This window comes from Melopsittacus undulatus, chromosome 14, assembly GCF_012275295.1.
Source record: "Melopsittacus undulatus isolate bMelUnd1 chromosome 14, bMelUnd1.mat.Z, whole genome shotgun sequence".
Classification (NCBI taxonomy): domain Eukaryota; kingdom Metazoa; phylum Chordata; class Aves; order Psittaciformes; family Psittaculidae; genus Melopsittacus; species Melopsittacus undulatus.
In genome coordinates this window covers 1,218,918-1,235,922 of record NC_047540.1, presented here as the reverse complement: position 1 = coordinate 1,235,922, position 17,005 = coordinate 1,218,918, and the positions used below count along the sequence as shown (strand labels likewise).

The window sequence follows — 17,005 nt, the reverse complement described above, 5'->3', positions numbered from 1 at the left end:
GGACGGCTCTTCCTCGTCCTCTGCCCCATTCCCTGCCCCTCTCTGGGCAGCAGCACTGATGGCAGCTCCCTCATTACTCATTAACACCTCACTTGCAGGCAGGCAGGATAAGGGCCTCATGCTGCTGTCCCACCCTGCTGAGCCCCATGGGTGCTGCTTCCCATCCTGCTGCATCCCTGAGCAGGAGCTCCTTGCTCCACATCCCTCCCCTGGGCCCTGGATCCGGAGCTGGAGCTGTTGTTGCTTGCCCCAGGATATGGAAAATCCCAGTGATGAGCCGTGTCCATGGGCACTCGGGCAGCAGTGACCCTGCAAGCGATCGTTGGGACGTGGGGATTGACTGCTGGGATGGGTTCAATCAGTGCTGCTCTCACTGCCTCCCAAACGGGTGTTCTACAAGGTGCCTGGGCCATAAATGTCCCTGGAAAAGGCAAACGTGTCCTTGCTCAGAGGCAAGGAGCTGTTTTCTCTTGGAGACAGGAATTAGCAGTGGTTGTTCCTGCCTGTGCTGGGAAGGGAAGGCTCCATCACAGCATCCCGGGAGCATCACCTGCACCTGCAGTGTCCGGCCAGGTAACCACGAGAGGCAGCTCCCACTGTGTGAGCATCCGGATCCAACACAACGGGAGAGCCTGCAGGGAGGTCAGCACAGCCTCAGCTCACGGTGCTCTGTGGGGTGTGTTTAAATCCCTGTCCAAGGCTGAGTGAAGAGAAAGCCAAAGGAGTGAAAATGTGGGAGCAGAACCCCCTCCCCCCCCCCCCCCATTCCCCATCCCCACTCTGCTCCCCCGGCATCTCCTTAGGAGCAGCTATGGCAGGAACGGGGCTCTCCTCGTCCCTCCTTGCCGCAGGGACCCAGCACCAGATAAGCCAGAGCCGCCGGCGCCTGTGGCCTGGGGGCAAGGCTCTGGCTCCCAAGGTCCCTGTGGCATGAACGGCACCTTCGGGCTCCCCCTTTCACCTCTGTCCCAGAGCTGTGCCCCTCTTCCTCCTCCTCCTCCAGCCCCATGGGGTGACCTTGCCTTCCCCTTGCAGGATCTGCCCCAAGGCTGCACTGGGAGTTCCGAGGCGGATCCAGCATTGCCATGGGTGCAGGATGAGCCCAGCTCCTGGCACTCACCCTGTACTGTCTCCCACAGCAGCATCCCCATAGCACCCTATGCCCATGGTGGGCCCCAAGGTGGGAAGGTCACGGACAGCTCTCAGCTGGGGAAACTGAGGCAGGAGGTGAAGGGAGCCAGGCTGCCCCCAAAGGACCGGGATCCATCCCTGGAATCGCTCCCTGCTCCTGCATGGATCACCCCTTCTCCCTGAGATCAGCTCCTTCCCTGGATCCAGCACCATTCATCCTGCTGCAGCCGGCACAGAGCTGCGGTGAGCAGCGTGCAGGGGGTGCTGGGATGGGGGCATCGCACAGGATCAGCAGCTAGATCCCAGCACCAGGGTCTGGGCAGGTTGAGCACCACTGGTGCTGCTCCAGAGAGGACTCGGAGCCATCCAAGCCTCCCTCAAGACCTAAACATTGGGGGGACAGCACAGAGCCATTGACAGAGCTGCTGCGGTGGTGCCGGGGGGGCAGTGCCGGGGGGGGCAATGCCAGGAGAGCTGGTGGAGGGTAGCGAGGCCATGGAGCCGGCTCTGTCCCTGCCCTTGGGGCAGATCAACTGTGTGTGATGGGATGGAAAAGATCCACCGGGAAAGGGGATGGCAGCACCAAGTCACTGGAATGGAGCCAAAGTGACCCAGAGCTGCTCTTTGCTCCCCACAACCCCCAGGTCCAGCAGTGGGACAGTGCCCGGACCCATTCATCCCACAGCAGAACATTCTGTCTCCTCTGCCTTTCCCATTCCCCCCATTGGCCTCGCTGCCGGTGACTCCCAGTGCCAGCTCTGTTTACCGGGGCAAAGTCCGCTCCGGATCACGGGTGACGGCGGCTCCCAGTGCCGGCCGGACCCAGCCCGTGCCGAGCGCTCCGGGGTCCGGCTGTGACACCGGAGCCGACTGTTGCCTGGTTATAGCCACAAAACAGCCCCGTGCGGGGCCGGGGCCGGGTATCCTCTTACTGAGAACAGCTGAGGTGCTTCAATCCTCACCCTGCCCTTGGCACCGCATCACATCAACCCAGCCAGGGCTTGGCCGTCGGCCCCTCCGAGGGTCTCTGGGTCCCAGCCCACCCAATGGACCCACGGGTTTCTCCCGTTGGTGCTTCCAGCTCTGGATGGATGTTTATACCCGCAAGTTGTGTGAATTAACAGCATTCCTCTCCTATTGAGTCAAAAGTCTCGGCACAAATAGAGGCGCTTCATGGAAAAAAAAGGGAGCAAGAGAAGGTGTTGCTGGAAAAAGCAACGGGATCCAAAGGAAAAAAAGGGAAGGAAAAAACGCACCCAAATGTCCCTTTGCCTTTTAAAGCCCTGCTCCCGGAGGATGGGCAAGCGCAGGCGTTTCCAACCTGATCTCACAGCCTGGCTGGGCAAGGTGCTGGTGGTGCTGGTGGCGCTGGTGACGGGTGGCACTGGGTGATGTTGTAAGCTCCGGGTGTGTTGCTGGGTGATGCTGGGGCACGTAAGCTGGTGACTTCCTGAGCGGCGAGGGCTGACTTCCTGAGCAGTGCCAGGACCGGGGCTTGGCCAAGGTAGGCTTGGTTGGCTCCAGTGCCATGGGGGTGGCTGTGCTGTGAGCCCAGGCTGTAGCACCCGTGCCAGCAGGGCTAAAATATGGGGTTTAGATACATTTCGGCTAATAATATAAGTGCCAAAGAGCTGGTTTGGGATGCCACAGGGTGGGGAGGATGAGGATGGGCGCTATGGAAAGCAGTTGTGGTGAGCAGCGAAGGTGGCAGTGAGGGCAGGGCTGAGGGCATTGTCACTGCTGGGGGCTCAGGAGTGTGGCCACAGGACCTGCCACCTCCTCCATCCCCAAAGCAAAGGAGGAAGAGGAGGCAGGGATGGGTTATGGGAGGAAGGGGAAGCAGAGGCTGCGCCCTGCTGCTACTGGGTTGTTGGTGGGGCCAACTTGGGGCATCTAAAGAACCCTGAGACACTGGTGTTTAATACATTAATAGGCTTTAAAAACGTGCAGCATCCTGGAGCACCCCACTCCTGGTCAGGATGAGGCCGCAACACTTGGTGGCCATGTGCTGCATCCTCCTGTGTTTCCCTTTCCTGCTGCCCGTGTTACAGGCACTACCCTACACAGCCCCAGTGGGGACGCACCAGGGCACCCCATGCCAGCCCCCTGCATCTGTCCCAGCAGGATGTGACCCCGCAGCCCTGTGGGGAAGGGGGGGTTGAGGCTGCACAAAGCAAACCCCCACTTTCAATCATGGGTGGGAACAGCCGGAGGGGGACGGGGGGATGCTCCCCAGGGATGCGGGCAGGCTGCAGCCCCTGCGGCTGCTCTGCCGGGGATGCAGACGGGTTGGCCTTCCCCGCCCTCCTCCTCCTCCTCCTCCTCCAGGGGCGGAGGGAAGCAGCCCCTGGCGCTGCAGGAGGTGTCCGGGAGAAGCGGCTGCTCCGGGAATCTGATTTCCAGCCCCGTTTATTAATAGTCCCCCCCCGCCCCATGCTGAGCCCATGTGCACCGCAGAGCCGGCGGCGCCGGGCTCCAGGGGAGGAAGGTAAGAACCCCCCCGGGGCTGGGGTTCACCCATGGGTGCGGGTGGGGGGGGTGGTGGGAACCATCCCTGGACCCTCAGAAGTGACTGCGGGGGGGGGGGTTAGGGTTAAGGCCGCTCTGGGGTACCAAGGGGTGTTGGGGAGCCCTGGGATGAGGGGGGGTGTGTGCGGCAGGGCCTGCACCCCGCTGGGAGGGCAGGATGTGCGCCCTGCGCTCCCACCCTGCCCGTGAAAGCAGGGCTGGGAACTCCGAGAACCAGCGGGGCAGGGTATGGAAAACCGAAGCGGAGCCTTTCCCTACCTTTCCCAGGCACTGCCCCCTCTCCGGCCCTTGAGCCCGGGCTGGGATGTGTCAGCACCGCTGAAAACTCCCTTATTAGGAGAGAAAGTACCGGTGAAAATCAGTTCTTTCCTTAAAGCCGTTGCTGCGAGTGCTGCGCTCATTCCTTAGGGAATGACTAGACATGAGCTCAGCAGCGTGGCCGGGAGGTGAGAGCATCCTTCTGCCGAGCCCACCGGCTCCTGGGGCAGCGGGAGAAGCCCCAGATCATCCCTGAGGATCGTCCTGTACATCCAGCCCCATACAGCACCCGGGTGGATGGGGACGTGGGTATTTGGTGGTGGCAGCTGCAGGTACCGGGGCTGGGGACGATGTCGGGGTCGATGACTCTGCAAAGAGGAGCTCGCCCGGCTCCTGCTGCAGAAGCCGCTCGTGTGTGGTGTTTGACTCCATCGGAGCCATCTCGGAGCCCGCCTGCGCTTTAGCAGCACATTCCCTTCCCCTGAGGTTATCCCACCCTGCTGCCATCCCATTACTGGGAATGCTGGAGTGGATCAGCTGCAGCACGGTGGCACTTCCATTGGCACTGGGGTAGCTGTTGGTTTTGGGGTGCAGGTGGGCATCCCTCGCTCCTTTGCCATGCAGTCACTTGAAGAGGGGTTTCCTCCCTCTGTTTTGGCCACCCCAAAGCCAAGTTTGGGTCCAAGCACAGCACAGCCCCATTGACACAGCCTGGGGGTGACAGAGGCACCCGCATCTCACCAGGTGGAGAGGAAGGGCTGAGAGCTGTTACTGTCATGGTTCACATCTCCTCTCCTTCCCAGGGACCTGATGGCAGAGCCCAAGCCCCCTCCAGAGCCACAGCTGGATGAAGCTGGAGCCCCCCCAGCAGGAGCTGCTCTGCCCCCGGACCCTGCACACAGCCCATTGGACTCTGCAGTGGGTCCAGGACTGATGCCCCGGACCGGGAACAGCCCTGACGCCTGCCAGGACCTCCAAACAGATGGTGGGAATGCTGACTTGGAGCCAAACGTGCCCCAGCTGGACCAGGATGCAGCTGAGACCAGGATCCCATTGGATGTGGATGCGGCAGGAATCCCGCTGGACGTGGATGCAGATAAAGCAGGGGTCCCACTGGATGTGGATGAGACAGGGATCCTGCTAGATGTGAATGCAGGTGGGACAGGGATCCCACTGGATATAGATGCAGATGGAGCAGAGATCCCGCTGGATGTGGATGAAGCAGGAATCCCACTGGACGTGGATGCAGATAAAGCAGGGGTCCCACTGGATGTGGATGAGACAGGGATCCTGCTAGACGTGAATGCAGGGGGAACAGGGATCCCATTGGATATAGATGCAGATGGAGCAGAGATCCCACTGGATGTGGATGAAGCAGGGATCCCACTGGACGTGGATGGGGCAGGAATCCATCTGGACATGGATGCAGATAGAGCAGGGATCCCACTGTGCATGGACACAGACAGGGCAGGAATCCCAACTGACGTGGACACAGCCGGGGCTGGGATCCCACTGGACATGGACGCAGAGGGGGCAGAGGGCACAGAGCAGAAGTGCCTGACCCTGGAGGAGCTGGGTGACTACTTCCAGGAGTGCATTGAAGCCGTGGAGCAGCTGGAGCAGGAGCGGGACAGCCTGATCCTGGAGCTGGGGCAGCTCCGGGAGCCGGCGCTGCAGGAGATCCGCCATGCCCATGAGGAGATCCAGGCTGCGTGCCGGCTGCTGGCCCAGGTGGAGCTGGAGAGGGACAACCTGAAGGATGAGATCCGTCAGATCAAGCAGAAGCTCTTCAAGGTGACCAAGGAGTGTGTGGCTTGTCAGTACCAGCTGGAGAGCCGGCGGCACGACCTGTCCCAGCACGCTGCTTACCGGGGCGAGCTGGAGACACAGGCAGGGCAGCTCTCCGGGGAGCTCTCCCAGCTCAAGGAGACCTGTGAGAAGGAGAAGGAGGCTCTGAGGCAGCGGCTGGAGGCTCCCCCGAGCCGCCAGGATAACCTGTACCTGCAGGAGAGCCGCCGGCTCTCCATGGAGTTCGAGAGCTTCGTGGCCCAGAGCCGGAGGGGGCTGGAGGAGCACTACGAGCCCCAACTGCTGCGGCTGCTGGAGAGGCGAGAGGCAGGGGCCAAGGCGCTGCAGGAGATGCAGGGGGAGCTGCAGGGGATGAAGGATGCCCTGCGGCCCTTGCAGGGGGAGGTGAGCCAGCTGCGGCTGCAGAACCGGAGCCTGGAGGAGCAGATCGTCCTTGCCAAGCAGAAACGGGATGAGGAGGTCGGGCAGTACCGGGTATGAGGCTGAGCATCCCTCACGGCTGGGGCAGAGAGGAGGGGGTGTTCTCTGCACCCAGTGATGTGTGGGTGATGAAGGGGTGGATGGGGAGGGTAAGGAGATGGGATATCTCCTGTTGGTCGAGGTCAAAAGCAGCCCCTGCCAAGAGGGATGTGGTGGGAAAGTGCTGAGGCTTCACCCGATGAGCTGCCAGGAAAAAGGATTCTCCCGATGCTGTTCCCACTTGGGTTTGAGCTGCCCCTTGGAAACGGCCCCAGTGAGCAGGGATGTGGCAGAAGGATGGGGGGCTCCTTCCCGGAGCTGAGCACAGGCACCCCACACTCCCCACTTGTGCTATAGCACAGGGCTGAGCTCAGGCTCTGGGGGAGTCAGCTTTAACTGAAAGCAGCTTTCCTTCCAAGAGGCAGATCCTGCCCTTCCCACCGCCAGGAAGGGTCCCACCTCCTGTGCCTGCAGCCCAGGGGCCTCCCAGGAGGGTTATTTCTGGCTGCACCTCGTCCTGAGGGATGAGGCAATTCAATATCTCTAAGAGCACATTTGGCAAAGAGGCTCCACAATTAATCTCTCCCTTTTCAACACTCCCTGTTCTCAGCTTGGATCCGCTGCCTCCTTCCCAGCCTGGCTCTGAGCAGCTTCTGGAAGCCAACATTCGCTCTCTGTGGCATCTCCTCCTTGTTGGGCTGGGGACCAGGTCACCCATCACACTGCTCACCTTGGGTTTCAGGGTCTGCTCTCCCTTGAAGGACCAGACTTTGGGGCATCCCTGATGTGGTTCCACTCTTCCATATTCCCACATTCCTTGTTCATCTTCCCCTGACCCATAGGTTCTGGCAGCTTCTCCAAACACACCCAGAGCAGCTGAAGGGTCAAAACCAACCAGCTGAGAGCAACTGAAGGACCCAGCACATCCCAGCCCAAGCTCCAAGGTGCTCATGCAGAGGCTTTTAAGCCATGGACACCATGGACGGGCAGGTCCCTCAATGGGAATGCAGGCACGGACAGCCTTCCTCTCCCAGCTAATCCACTCTCATGCTCTTCCTCCCCAGGAACAGGTCGAGGAGCTGGAGGACAGGTTGAAGGAGCTGAAGAACGGGGTCCAGCTCCAGCAGCGCAAGAACCAGGAGCTGGAGGAGCTGAGGACCAGCCTCCACCGGGAGCTCTCCATCTACAAGTGCGTTTGTGTCTCATCCCGGTGGTGCAGAGGGGCTGGGAGGAGGAGGAGGATGGTGGTGAAGAGGCTGCTGGTGGGCACAGAGCTACCAGACACCAGCTCTTGGCCTGGTTCCTGGGCATGTGTGAGCAAAGGGGCTGGTGGGGCAGCACAATGGGAACTGCAGCTCCTCTGCCCAACAGCAAATAGGGAGTTGCTGGAAATTCCTGGGCACAGGGGCAGTGGAAGTTGCCTTCCCAGAAGTAGATAAAGTGCTGGTTTCCTTTGGAATATACGTGAAGGAGCTGAGGTTTAGGTTTGGGAAGCTGTTGTGGATGCTGTTCCTTGAGAGAGAGCTGTCTTCTGGTTTCATCAGGTCTTCATCACACGGGATGAAGAAAATAGCCCTAAGTTTGGGGACTATTTCACTCACCACTTTGCTGTGTGACATATTTCATCCTCTGCAGCTTCACTCTCACTTCAGCATCCTTTATTCCCCTTCTCCACCCAAACCTCCTTGCTCAAGCACTGCACATTCCCTACCACCAGTAAGATTGGTTTTATCTAGGTAAGACTTTAGCATGACAAGGACAGGGGAAGAGATCTCCATGTTAGCCTGGCATGGCACCAGCCATTCCAAGATGGGTTAAGGACTGTGTTAACAATTCAGCCCAGATCCCAACACAAGGAAAGGGAAAAAGCAAAGGGAAAGGGGAAAAAAGACCCTGTCTGTGCTGCTTGGGGTCCTTCCAAATCCCAGACCTAAAGCCCAGAGCAGCACTTGAGCCTGGGCAGAGCAGTGCAGCCTCTTACCACACAAACTGCCATCCCTGGAGGTTCCTTGTTCCATTTGCACCGAGAGGGATCTCACAGCTCTGAGCTGCCTCTTCCCATGGATCCCATTAAAAATTACATTCCCTGTTACAGCTGGGGTGTTTGCCAAGGGCTCTGGAAGGGCCAGGTTGGATCCAAGCACTCACCACACCATGTTACTGGGCCAGTTTAAGTGTTTCCCAGTTAGTTCTTTCATACTGTGAAGAGAAATAATGGTTTTCAGAAATAGCATCTGTCTCCTTTCCCTGTTTTCTCCATGAGTAACTCCCATGAACACTCAGTTCCCTGAATTGACTTTCTACCCCTACAGGAGCTGCTTAGAAATCTACGGCCACCTCTGCAAACCAGAAGACAAAACAGACCAGGACTGTCAGGAATGAAGGACTTTTCCCCTCTCTGTAGCAGGAGTAAGGGACAGAGGGATCTGCAGGGGACATCTCCTCTTGCTGCTTACCCTACCCGAGGCACAGCAGCTGCCTGAAGTCAGGAATACTGCACAATCACTCGTGTGTATTCCTCAAGGTGCTGCTGGTGATCGAGTAGTAAAACTGCTGAGCAAATACTTGCACTGAACCATGGACATAGATGAACAGATGTATGTTGTGCTGTGTTTGGGAACACGTCTTGGTGCAGGGGTGGAGTGTATGAGCCTGCCCAGGAAGCAGTGCTCTGGGAGCCAGTGTTCCCCAGTTGAGTTTTAAAGTTTACAGGCAAGAGCTTTATGCTTTTAACAGGGTTTTCTTTTGTATTGCAAGGGCCTCTGCTGTACTGGGACATGCTCCACCACGGGCCACAGAAACTAGTTTGTGGACAATAGGTTCCCACTTTATATAAAGTCTCACACTGAAAATAAAGGTCAGAGTTTAAGGATACTTTAATTGTCAAAGGTGTGTCTCAATGAGAAAACACTGTGTCAAACCAGGATCCTTTTATCAAACTACTCATGCTGCAGACTAACTAAACCCCAGCCTTCTGGGGCAAGGGCTAAAGGCAGACCCAAAATCCAGCACGCTCCAGATGGAAGCAACACCTCAATACAGTGGCAACTTGTGGATATTAAGTTCTCATTTCACACAGAGAGCAGTGGAAACAAGAGGGGAAGAAGCATCCACATGGTACAAACACAGGGATGCCTGTACCAGCCCCCTGTCCCACAGGACACACACACACACAGGCAGAGCTCACACTCTGCTTCCTGAAGAGGTGCATTTTCCTCTCCACAAAGGGAGTTTAAGGCAGAAGGAAAACATCAACCCAACAAAAACATCAGCCCAAAGCTTCACAGCACTTACGTAGAAAAATTTATTCCATCTGAAGCACTTACACGCAGTTAGTCATGAGGAGCATGGAGAGTAACAGGCTGCTGGTGGACAGGACACCCTAGTGAAGATGTGCAGAAACTAGTGGTCAAGGACTAACTCCTAAAACAAGTAGCTCATCCATGTTTGATTTGCTTTACACATACCAGCTACCAATGGTGTTGGAGGGTACCGGGCATGCCACCTGTGGTACATCAGCTGGTAAAAACAGACATCTTTACAACTTGGGGGCCCCAAGTTTTAAAAACCATTTCACAGAAAGGAAAGAAATAGAAGTGAAAACACAGCTCAAGAAACACACAATAGAGCAAAACACATGGAAGGTGAATGATGCTCTGCAGGAATAGCTAAGGAATGCAACCTGCTGTCAGCCAGCAGATGGGAGAAAAGGGAAAGGAAGGAAGGAATGAAAAACCCAGAATCATCAGTAGAGACCAAAAGATAAAGGAAGAAATTCAACTTCAGTTCAAGTCAGAATCTGCAAGTCTGTATCTGCAGAGGCAGGAAAATCCACAAGGTACAGATTAAAGGAATCCTAAGATTTCAGAGTTGTACTGAAGAGGATGACACCTTCCACACTCTGACCTGCCAGTGGATTAACTCTTGTATCATCTCCATTGGCTCAAGCACACTCTGGTAGCTCTACTGATTTAACCTTTCAAATGAGACAAAAGTCTGCAGCTGTAGCAAGCTAAAGACAGAAGAAAAACCAACAAAAACCAACTCTGCTCCGTGTGATGAAGGCAGTGAAAATGGGACAGCCAGCCCTATGTGCAAGAGGAATATGGCTGAGGAGCTACAGCATGGTGGCTGTTGCACTGGGCTAAGCCCTCAGGGGCTGGGTTAAAAAGCCTGTTGATGCTATCTACAGATTGATGGCTGAACACAAAGTCTACGTGTGTCTCAAAACCAGTGTTAAGTCAATATCAGGGTTGAGAGGGAAGAGAAGGAAAAAGACTAGAAAGAGGGAAAAAGTTGTCATCTAGGATCCTTGACCTTCTGGATCCACACTTCCTTCAGGGTCTTCATCATTATAAATGTTCTCCGCCTGCAAGACAAGAGATGGAGGAACTGGAGAAGCATTTCCCACAGCAGCAAATGGGATTCCATCTGCCAGAACTATTCAAAAACCAGCAGCTTTTCACCTGCAGGTATCACCCATCCCTGGTTCCTCAAGGCCATTTACATTAAAGAAGTAAAACAAATGATCCTTTTCAGAACAGCCACATCTCCAGAACATTTAAGTCTCCTGTAAATTACTGTAGCTTGTGGAAATCTGCCTTGTTAAAGCATTGCAAGATTTACTTCAATGAACAGACTATTTCCTGTACATTTATGAGATCTTTCACTTAGCAGCATCTTCCACAAGAACTGTACGAACAAAGCCCCTGTGAACCCAGTTGTAGATAAAAACCCCCAACTATCTATTTGTAAACCACTGTTTCAGCCAAACCTAAAGTGGATTTCACTGCCCCTTTGAGATTCATGCAGTGCTAATTCCAAGAGCTGCAAATAAAACCAGGGATGCTGAAAAACAGCATCTCTCACCTGCCACTTCCTGCCCCTTCCCAAACAACTTACCATCTGCCAGACTTGCATGATATTATCTTCTGATACAGAACAAATTACCCAGGGCTCATTGGGATTCCAGGAGAAGTCCGAGATCTTTGCAGTGTGACCACCATGGATAAACTAGCATTGGGGATAGAAAAAGAAATAGGGAATGTTTTCAAATCTCCATTGCAAAGATGAGTAATAGACCAAAATAGTGAGATTCAAAAGACTTGCCAACAGCTCTGGGGGACCATCCTCAGCATCTTCAGGGGATTGCTCTTCTCCGATTTTACTGTTTAAAAAGAGAGGAAAATGGAAAGATGAGGGGTTGGTTGTTCAGCTTTTGCATTGTGATGCAATTCCTAACATCACCTTGTCAGGACAACGTGAGTTATTTGGGATTTACCTCAAGTCCCAGACATTTAGCCTGCGGTCGGTGCCACTGGAAGCCAGGATAGTTTCATTGTGGGGAGACCACTGAACCTACAGGCAAGGATGAATTTAGGAAGGAAGTTAGTTTGGAGAAGCTGTAACGTGACAGACATTCACAACAAACACCACTGTAGTTTGTACCACAAAAGCTCTGTGAAAATTCAAATTGGTATGTCCAATAATAACACTCTTAACACAGGTTTATGGACATTCATACACCAACAAGGCATTTGAGCATCAAAAAGGTACCACATGAACCTTTCCTCTAACACAAGCCACGTGTTACAAAGTGCAAACAACTCTCAAGGGCAGGAGCTGTCCCTTACCTTAGTGAGGACTGCACAAATATAAACTACAGATTCCTTAAGGAGAAGGTACAGTTTACACATGAAAAGAAATCAGTTATTAAGCTGAACTGCCTAAAACCTCACATTTAGTCCTTCTGCTAGAGCTAAATCTCTCCGAAACACAGCATTTAATAGGATCACAGGATTAGAACAGAACACCTCATTCTGCACGCTACCTCCACATTTCAGAATTCCATGTGTAATTTTATTTAGGGGTAACCACTAGGATTAACTAGTAATCCTTCTGCAAAAAAATCTCTGCATATTTCTCTTCTGAGTAAGGCATGAGATGGAAATACTGTATCTGCTCTGCACGTGCTACCCATGATGCTAACATTCTATATTTACACCAGCAAAATTAGCAATTGTTCATTGTCACAGAATGTTCCAGTGATCCCCTTGAATGGGTCTGGCTAAAGCCTTCCAACAGGACCAAGCAGAGCAGCTGAAAACACTGCAGCCATTTCATTGTGCCTCCCTGCTTCAATCTGCTGCCATGAATAATTCACGTGTACTCAGTGCTGCTGGCATCTCACCCTGCTGGGTGGTTAAAGCTCTACACCAGCTCCTTGTTAGTCTGCCCCTGGCCTGCTGGGCACTCTTACCTGTACTGGAGCTCTCCCCCCACCAAGAAAGCACTATCCAGCTCCCCAACAAGCCACAAAATTATAAGGAGATAAGAAGAATGTAAGAGGGTTTAAGTGCATTTAATAAAAACATGGAGTAGAAAACCATGGTTTTCATTTTTGCAGACAGCTAAGTAGAACCATGCGCACAAAAGACAAAGACATGTTGCTATACCTGAAATATTTCATCTTTGTGTGATTCAAAGGAGTGCAGTTTTAGTTTCAGGTTCCTCAAGTCCCATAAAGCAACAGTCTAGGAAAAAAGGAGAAAGCCATTTTTCATTGAAGTAACCACTCAGTCACCAGAAGCTAACCATGTTCCAAGTTCAAGGTATCAGCTTGAACTTCCAAGGTCAAGGTATCCAAGTTCAAGTACCTTATCAGCTGATCCTGTAGCCAGGATAAACTCACTGTAGGGATTGAAAGAGAGGCAGTTGACTTCAGCTGTGTGAGCATCCACTGAATGACTAGGTTTGGAAGTGTTGTTTGACCGAGTATCCCAACTGTAAGAGGAAAACACATGGAACTGAAACAAAGATTTATATCCCATTTTACTGAGGAGCAGAGAGGAAAGCAAGAGAGACAGAAGAACTCAGTTTCTGAAGACACTACCCCACTTACATCATGAGCTTCTGATCATCAGCAACCGATCCAAAAAGAGATTCATGGAGCAGGTGCCAAGATACATCTTCCACTACTGCTGTATGCCCTGTGAAGATGGTCTTTGCATCCACCACTTTGCCTTCCTTTGGAACAGCACTAATATCCCACAAGCAAATGGTCTTTAAAACATATAAAAAACAGTTAAAATAATGTCTTTGAAGGAGATACTCTCCTCACCTCCTCCCCCTCAAAAAATGCACTGGTTTTGACCTTTGCCAAGGGACACTTGGTGCAGGTTGTACCCCAGCTCCATATGAAGTACTCACATGATCATCAGAAGCACTAAGCAAATGCCCGCTCAGGTTTGGGTTCCATGACAGCCCATAACCTTCCTTCTGGTGTCCACGAAGACGCAGATCAGGGTTACACTCTCCAGAAGGGTCTGTAAAGAGACAGTGTGAAAACTCTAGCACCTAGTATAATTCCCAGCACATCCTTGAATACCAACCATTGAGTTTCATTGTGCTTTACTAAACTTTACTTTGATGTTTTCAACAGGATCTCTCTCTCTCTACCTTTTGAGCATTTTCTCTGGCTGAAAAATCACCTCATTAAAACAGAATACACTGAGACAACTCAGCTGTCTTCTCAGCTTAATAAAAGCACATTGCAGATTTTTCCAAGCTGCCTATTTGTGTGTGTGTGTCTGGATGGTCCAGAAGCAGTCAGTCCAGTCTAAATTAGTGCTACACTATCTACAGAGGAGTCAAAGAACCTCTTTTTCACTACATCACCCATGCCTAAGGAAGGGCTGGCTGATCCCTGAAGCACAGGCATAATAAAGAAGCAGACACCTGGTTTAGAAGGGTGTTTGGTGTAATCAAAGACAAGGACATCACTGGATGGAGTCTTCGTGGCGATGATGCACGGGTTCTGTGGCATGTAACGTGCTCTGTTCACTTCTCCCTCGTGATTTATCTTGATTTCAATTTCAATTTTTCCACTGACTGATCCAAAGCCCCCAAACTCTGGAAAGAAGAATTCAGGAGTTGTAAATAAGAAGCCAGTTTCAGACCAAGACAAACATCCATGACCCAATCACTGGTACTACCAAGCACCTATTTTGGATGAACAGTTCTAACAGGCAGAATCCCATTTTCAATTGGATGTTGTTTTAAACATCTCTATTTGTAACATCAAAATATCAGGACTTTTACCAAGTCAAAGCCCTTTTTTCCCTGAAAATATTCTACTCTTTCAACTTTAACACCACAAGCCCCAAATGTCTTCTGTCCAAAACTCTAATCTGTAATGAAGATGTGCTGTAAATTTGAAAACAGCTGTTCTGTTAATTCCCTTTCAAATATGACACAAATCAGCATTTCAGAACAGACAAAGTTCTGCTAGAAAAAAACCCTGTTGCACCACATTGTAAGAAATGGGACTGGAATAGGGCTTGCTAAAGCTGCCTTATCTTTCCAAGTAATTCAGTATTACTTAGTGCCAGTAATTCAGTATTCCACAGAATTGCACAGCAAAACCCTAGCAATGTTAATTGCAATAACCCAGACTTCCAGCAAAAAGAGCAAACATTGCATCATTAAGGACTTTTACCAAGTAGAAAGACTGATTCAACCAAGTAAACATGAGAGATGGTGAACTTGCAGTGATGCTGACAGCCAACTAAGCCCACAGAAAGCATCAAATTCAAGTCTGCCATACCAAACAAAACACAGTAACCTTTTATCCAAGAGAGCTGGCACAGCCAGCAGGCAGCAGAACCCAGACAAGAGCAGAACATGTGAAATGCTATACTCCTCTGAAAGAAAATATGCTTTTACAGGAGTGACTTTCTCACTTGGAGAGCGTCTGTAATGCGAAAGTGGTAACAAAAATACCAAGCAGCAGCACTCCATGAAATTCAGTGTCAATCTGTGATGAGAAACAGGGAGGGGTGAGGTTTTCCCCCCCATGCAAACTTGTGCAACAAGCCTGCCACCTTCTTTCATCATTAAGACATTATATAGTGGACAAATATTATGGTTTTTGACTGTAAGTCAGGTACCACTTAGAAATAAATGGGTTAGTTTAGAAGTAAACTCTGAACTTTGCTGCCTGAATGTTAAGAAAAGACAAACACGCTCAAATCTTGGGTCCTTTACCTCCTTTCTCACTATCATAGTGTGAAGCATCAAACTGTGCATCATCGTTAGGCAGCTGCACACTGGCTATCACCAGGTGATTTTGCTCATCTGAAGTGTGGGTCCCAAGGACCAGTCGGTGAATGCTGAAATCTTTGCCTTCAGGTCTGCAAAGGAAGAATTACATGAAGAGCAAAAGAGGGTTATACAAACACTGAGCTGATTACAACAGGGTTTAACTAATAAGTCTTTAAAGTTAGCACTGTTCTGCTCCAAAGTCACATCTTCCAGAGGAAATCACTTATTGAAATTCAAGATCTTAACCTAAAATTCCTACAGCACAACACTGATAGAACAGCATTCCTTCCCCTGAGACCTTAGCAGCTCCTCCTGAGCACAGCTCTGAGGGGGCTGGATGCTCAGTGCAAGAACATTATTATGGAAGCTCAGGTCAAAACGGTGGCTGTACCACTGTTTAGATCTAGTTCTGGGGTTTAGGAAGTTTTTGCTTATTAAAGGGTGAATCTGGAAGAGGAAAAACACAGAACTCCGATGCATGAAACAGAAGAAATCTCTATTGCTCACAGTCCTCAACTTGTTGGCAAGGACACAAAAAGTGATTAAGGCAGAAAGGAAAAGCCTTACTTTAACAAAAAGTGAACCTAGATTTACTATTGATTCTGCTGAAAAAAGGAGGAACAGGCCGAGTTTACCTGGTTACATCAGGCAGCCACTGCGCAGTCAAGCTGGGCCACTCCAGAGCATGGGTCATTACCAAATCATACAAGAAAGGGGTATTCTTTTTCCATATTTTATACTCCTCATTGATCACACGTTCTTCCACCGCATCATCAAAGGCTGCTAAAGGTTTAGTAAAAGAACAATGTGTCAGATTAGCCTTTATGCACATTATCTGTGAGCGGGCAATTGATTAGAGAGCCAACTACATCACACTCTGGTTTGCTGTTTTGTACTCTATATTCCACTATTCTCCCCCATTAACTGGTGCCATACATACTCATAGATGATGCAAGCCCCCCTGCTGCCCATGCCAGCCCTTGTTTCTGGCTGTAAGGCTGGAACTGCCACGAACGAAGCCAAATTTCACCAGCTCATCCTAATGAGATTCTGACACTCGGGGCACGGGAGGAGGCAGAAACCGGAATCGCGAAGTGCAAATGCAGGAGGGCAGGAAAGGACCGGTTCAGGTGCCGCCGCCGGCTCCCGAAGCTCCTTCTGCTGCCCTATTCCCTCCCCATCTGCACCACGGTGCCAGAGGAGCGGACGCACAGCGGCCTCCCACTGACCCCCCTTTGTCCGCACTATAGCGGCGGCCACACCGGGCCCGGTGCGATGCGACCGGATCGGAAGGCGGAGGGAAGGGGGCGGGCGGAGAAGCCGTGCCCCGGGCAGGGCCCTCTCACAAGCGGAGCCCGATGAGCGCCGGCCCCGCTCCCCTCAAGCCGGCGGCCGCGCCTCACGGAGCAGGCCGCGCCGCGAGGCCTACACCGTGCCGAGAGCCCTACCTTCCTTGTCCGCCATGGCGGGGCGGGGGCAGCGGTGGGGCTGGGGGCTCGGGGCCGGACGGGGCCGGGCTGTGCCGGGCTGGGCTCAGCGGGCGGCGGTGGCTCCGCTCCGGGCTCCGCTCCGGGCTCGGACCCTCCGGCCGCGGCTCTATTGTTTCCTGCTCCTGCTGCGTGCCGCTCCGGCGCCGCGCACCCCTTCGCGCGCCAACGCCAGCCAATCACCGCCCGCCGCCGGCCGGCGGCAGCCAATCGGCGAGGAGCGAGGGGCG

General features: G+C 52.6%; 2 protein-coding genes across 2 annotated transcripts; one reads left to right on the top strand and one right to left on the bottom strand.

Moving 5' to 3' along the window:
- Positions 1 to 2,595: 2,595 nt before the first annotated feature.
- SYNC (syncoilin, intermediate filament protein) lies at positions 2,596 to 8,982 on the top strand. The gene is made up of 4 exons (XM_034069400.1): positions 2,596 to 2,635; positions 4,722 to 6,201; positions 7,251 to 7,375; positions 8,499 to 8,982. The coding sequence occupies exons 2-4, from the start codon at positions 4,729 to 4,731 to the stop codon at positions 8,566 to 8,568; spliced, it is 1,668 nt and encodes a 555-aa protein (XP_033925291.1). The 5' UTR covers positions 2,596 to 2,635; positions 4,722 to 4,728; the 3' UTR covers positions 8,569 to 8,982.
- A 484-nt stretch (positions 8,983 to 9,466) lies between these two features.
- On the bottom strand, positions 9,467 to 16,889 carry RBBP4 (RB binding protein 4, chromatin remodeling factor). The gene is made up of 12 exons (XM_005141905.3): positions 16,737 to 16,889; positions 15,924 to 16,071; positions 15,232 to 15,377; positions 13,924 to 14,097; positions 13,396 to 13,511; positions 13,088 to 13,248; positions 12,843 to 12,969; positions 12,642 to 12,719; positions 11,468 to 11,544; positions 11,296 to 11,353; positions 11,089 to 11,199; positions 9,467 to 10,555 (listed from the first exon to the last, which is right to left on the bottom strand). The coding sequence occupies exons 1-12, from the start codon at positions 16,750 to 16,752 to the stop codon at positions 10,490 to 10,492; spliced, it is 1,278 nt and encodes a 425-aa protein (XP_005141962.1). The 5' UTR covers positions 16,753 to 16,889; the 3' UTR covers positions 9,467 to 10,489.
- Positions 16,890 to 17,005: the final 116 nt, after the last annotated feature.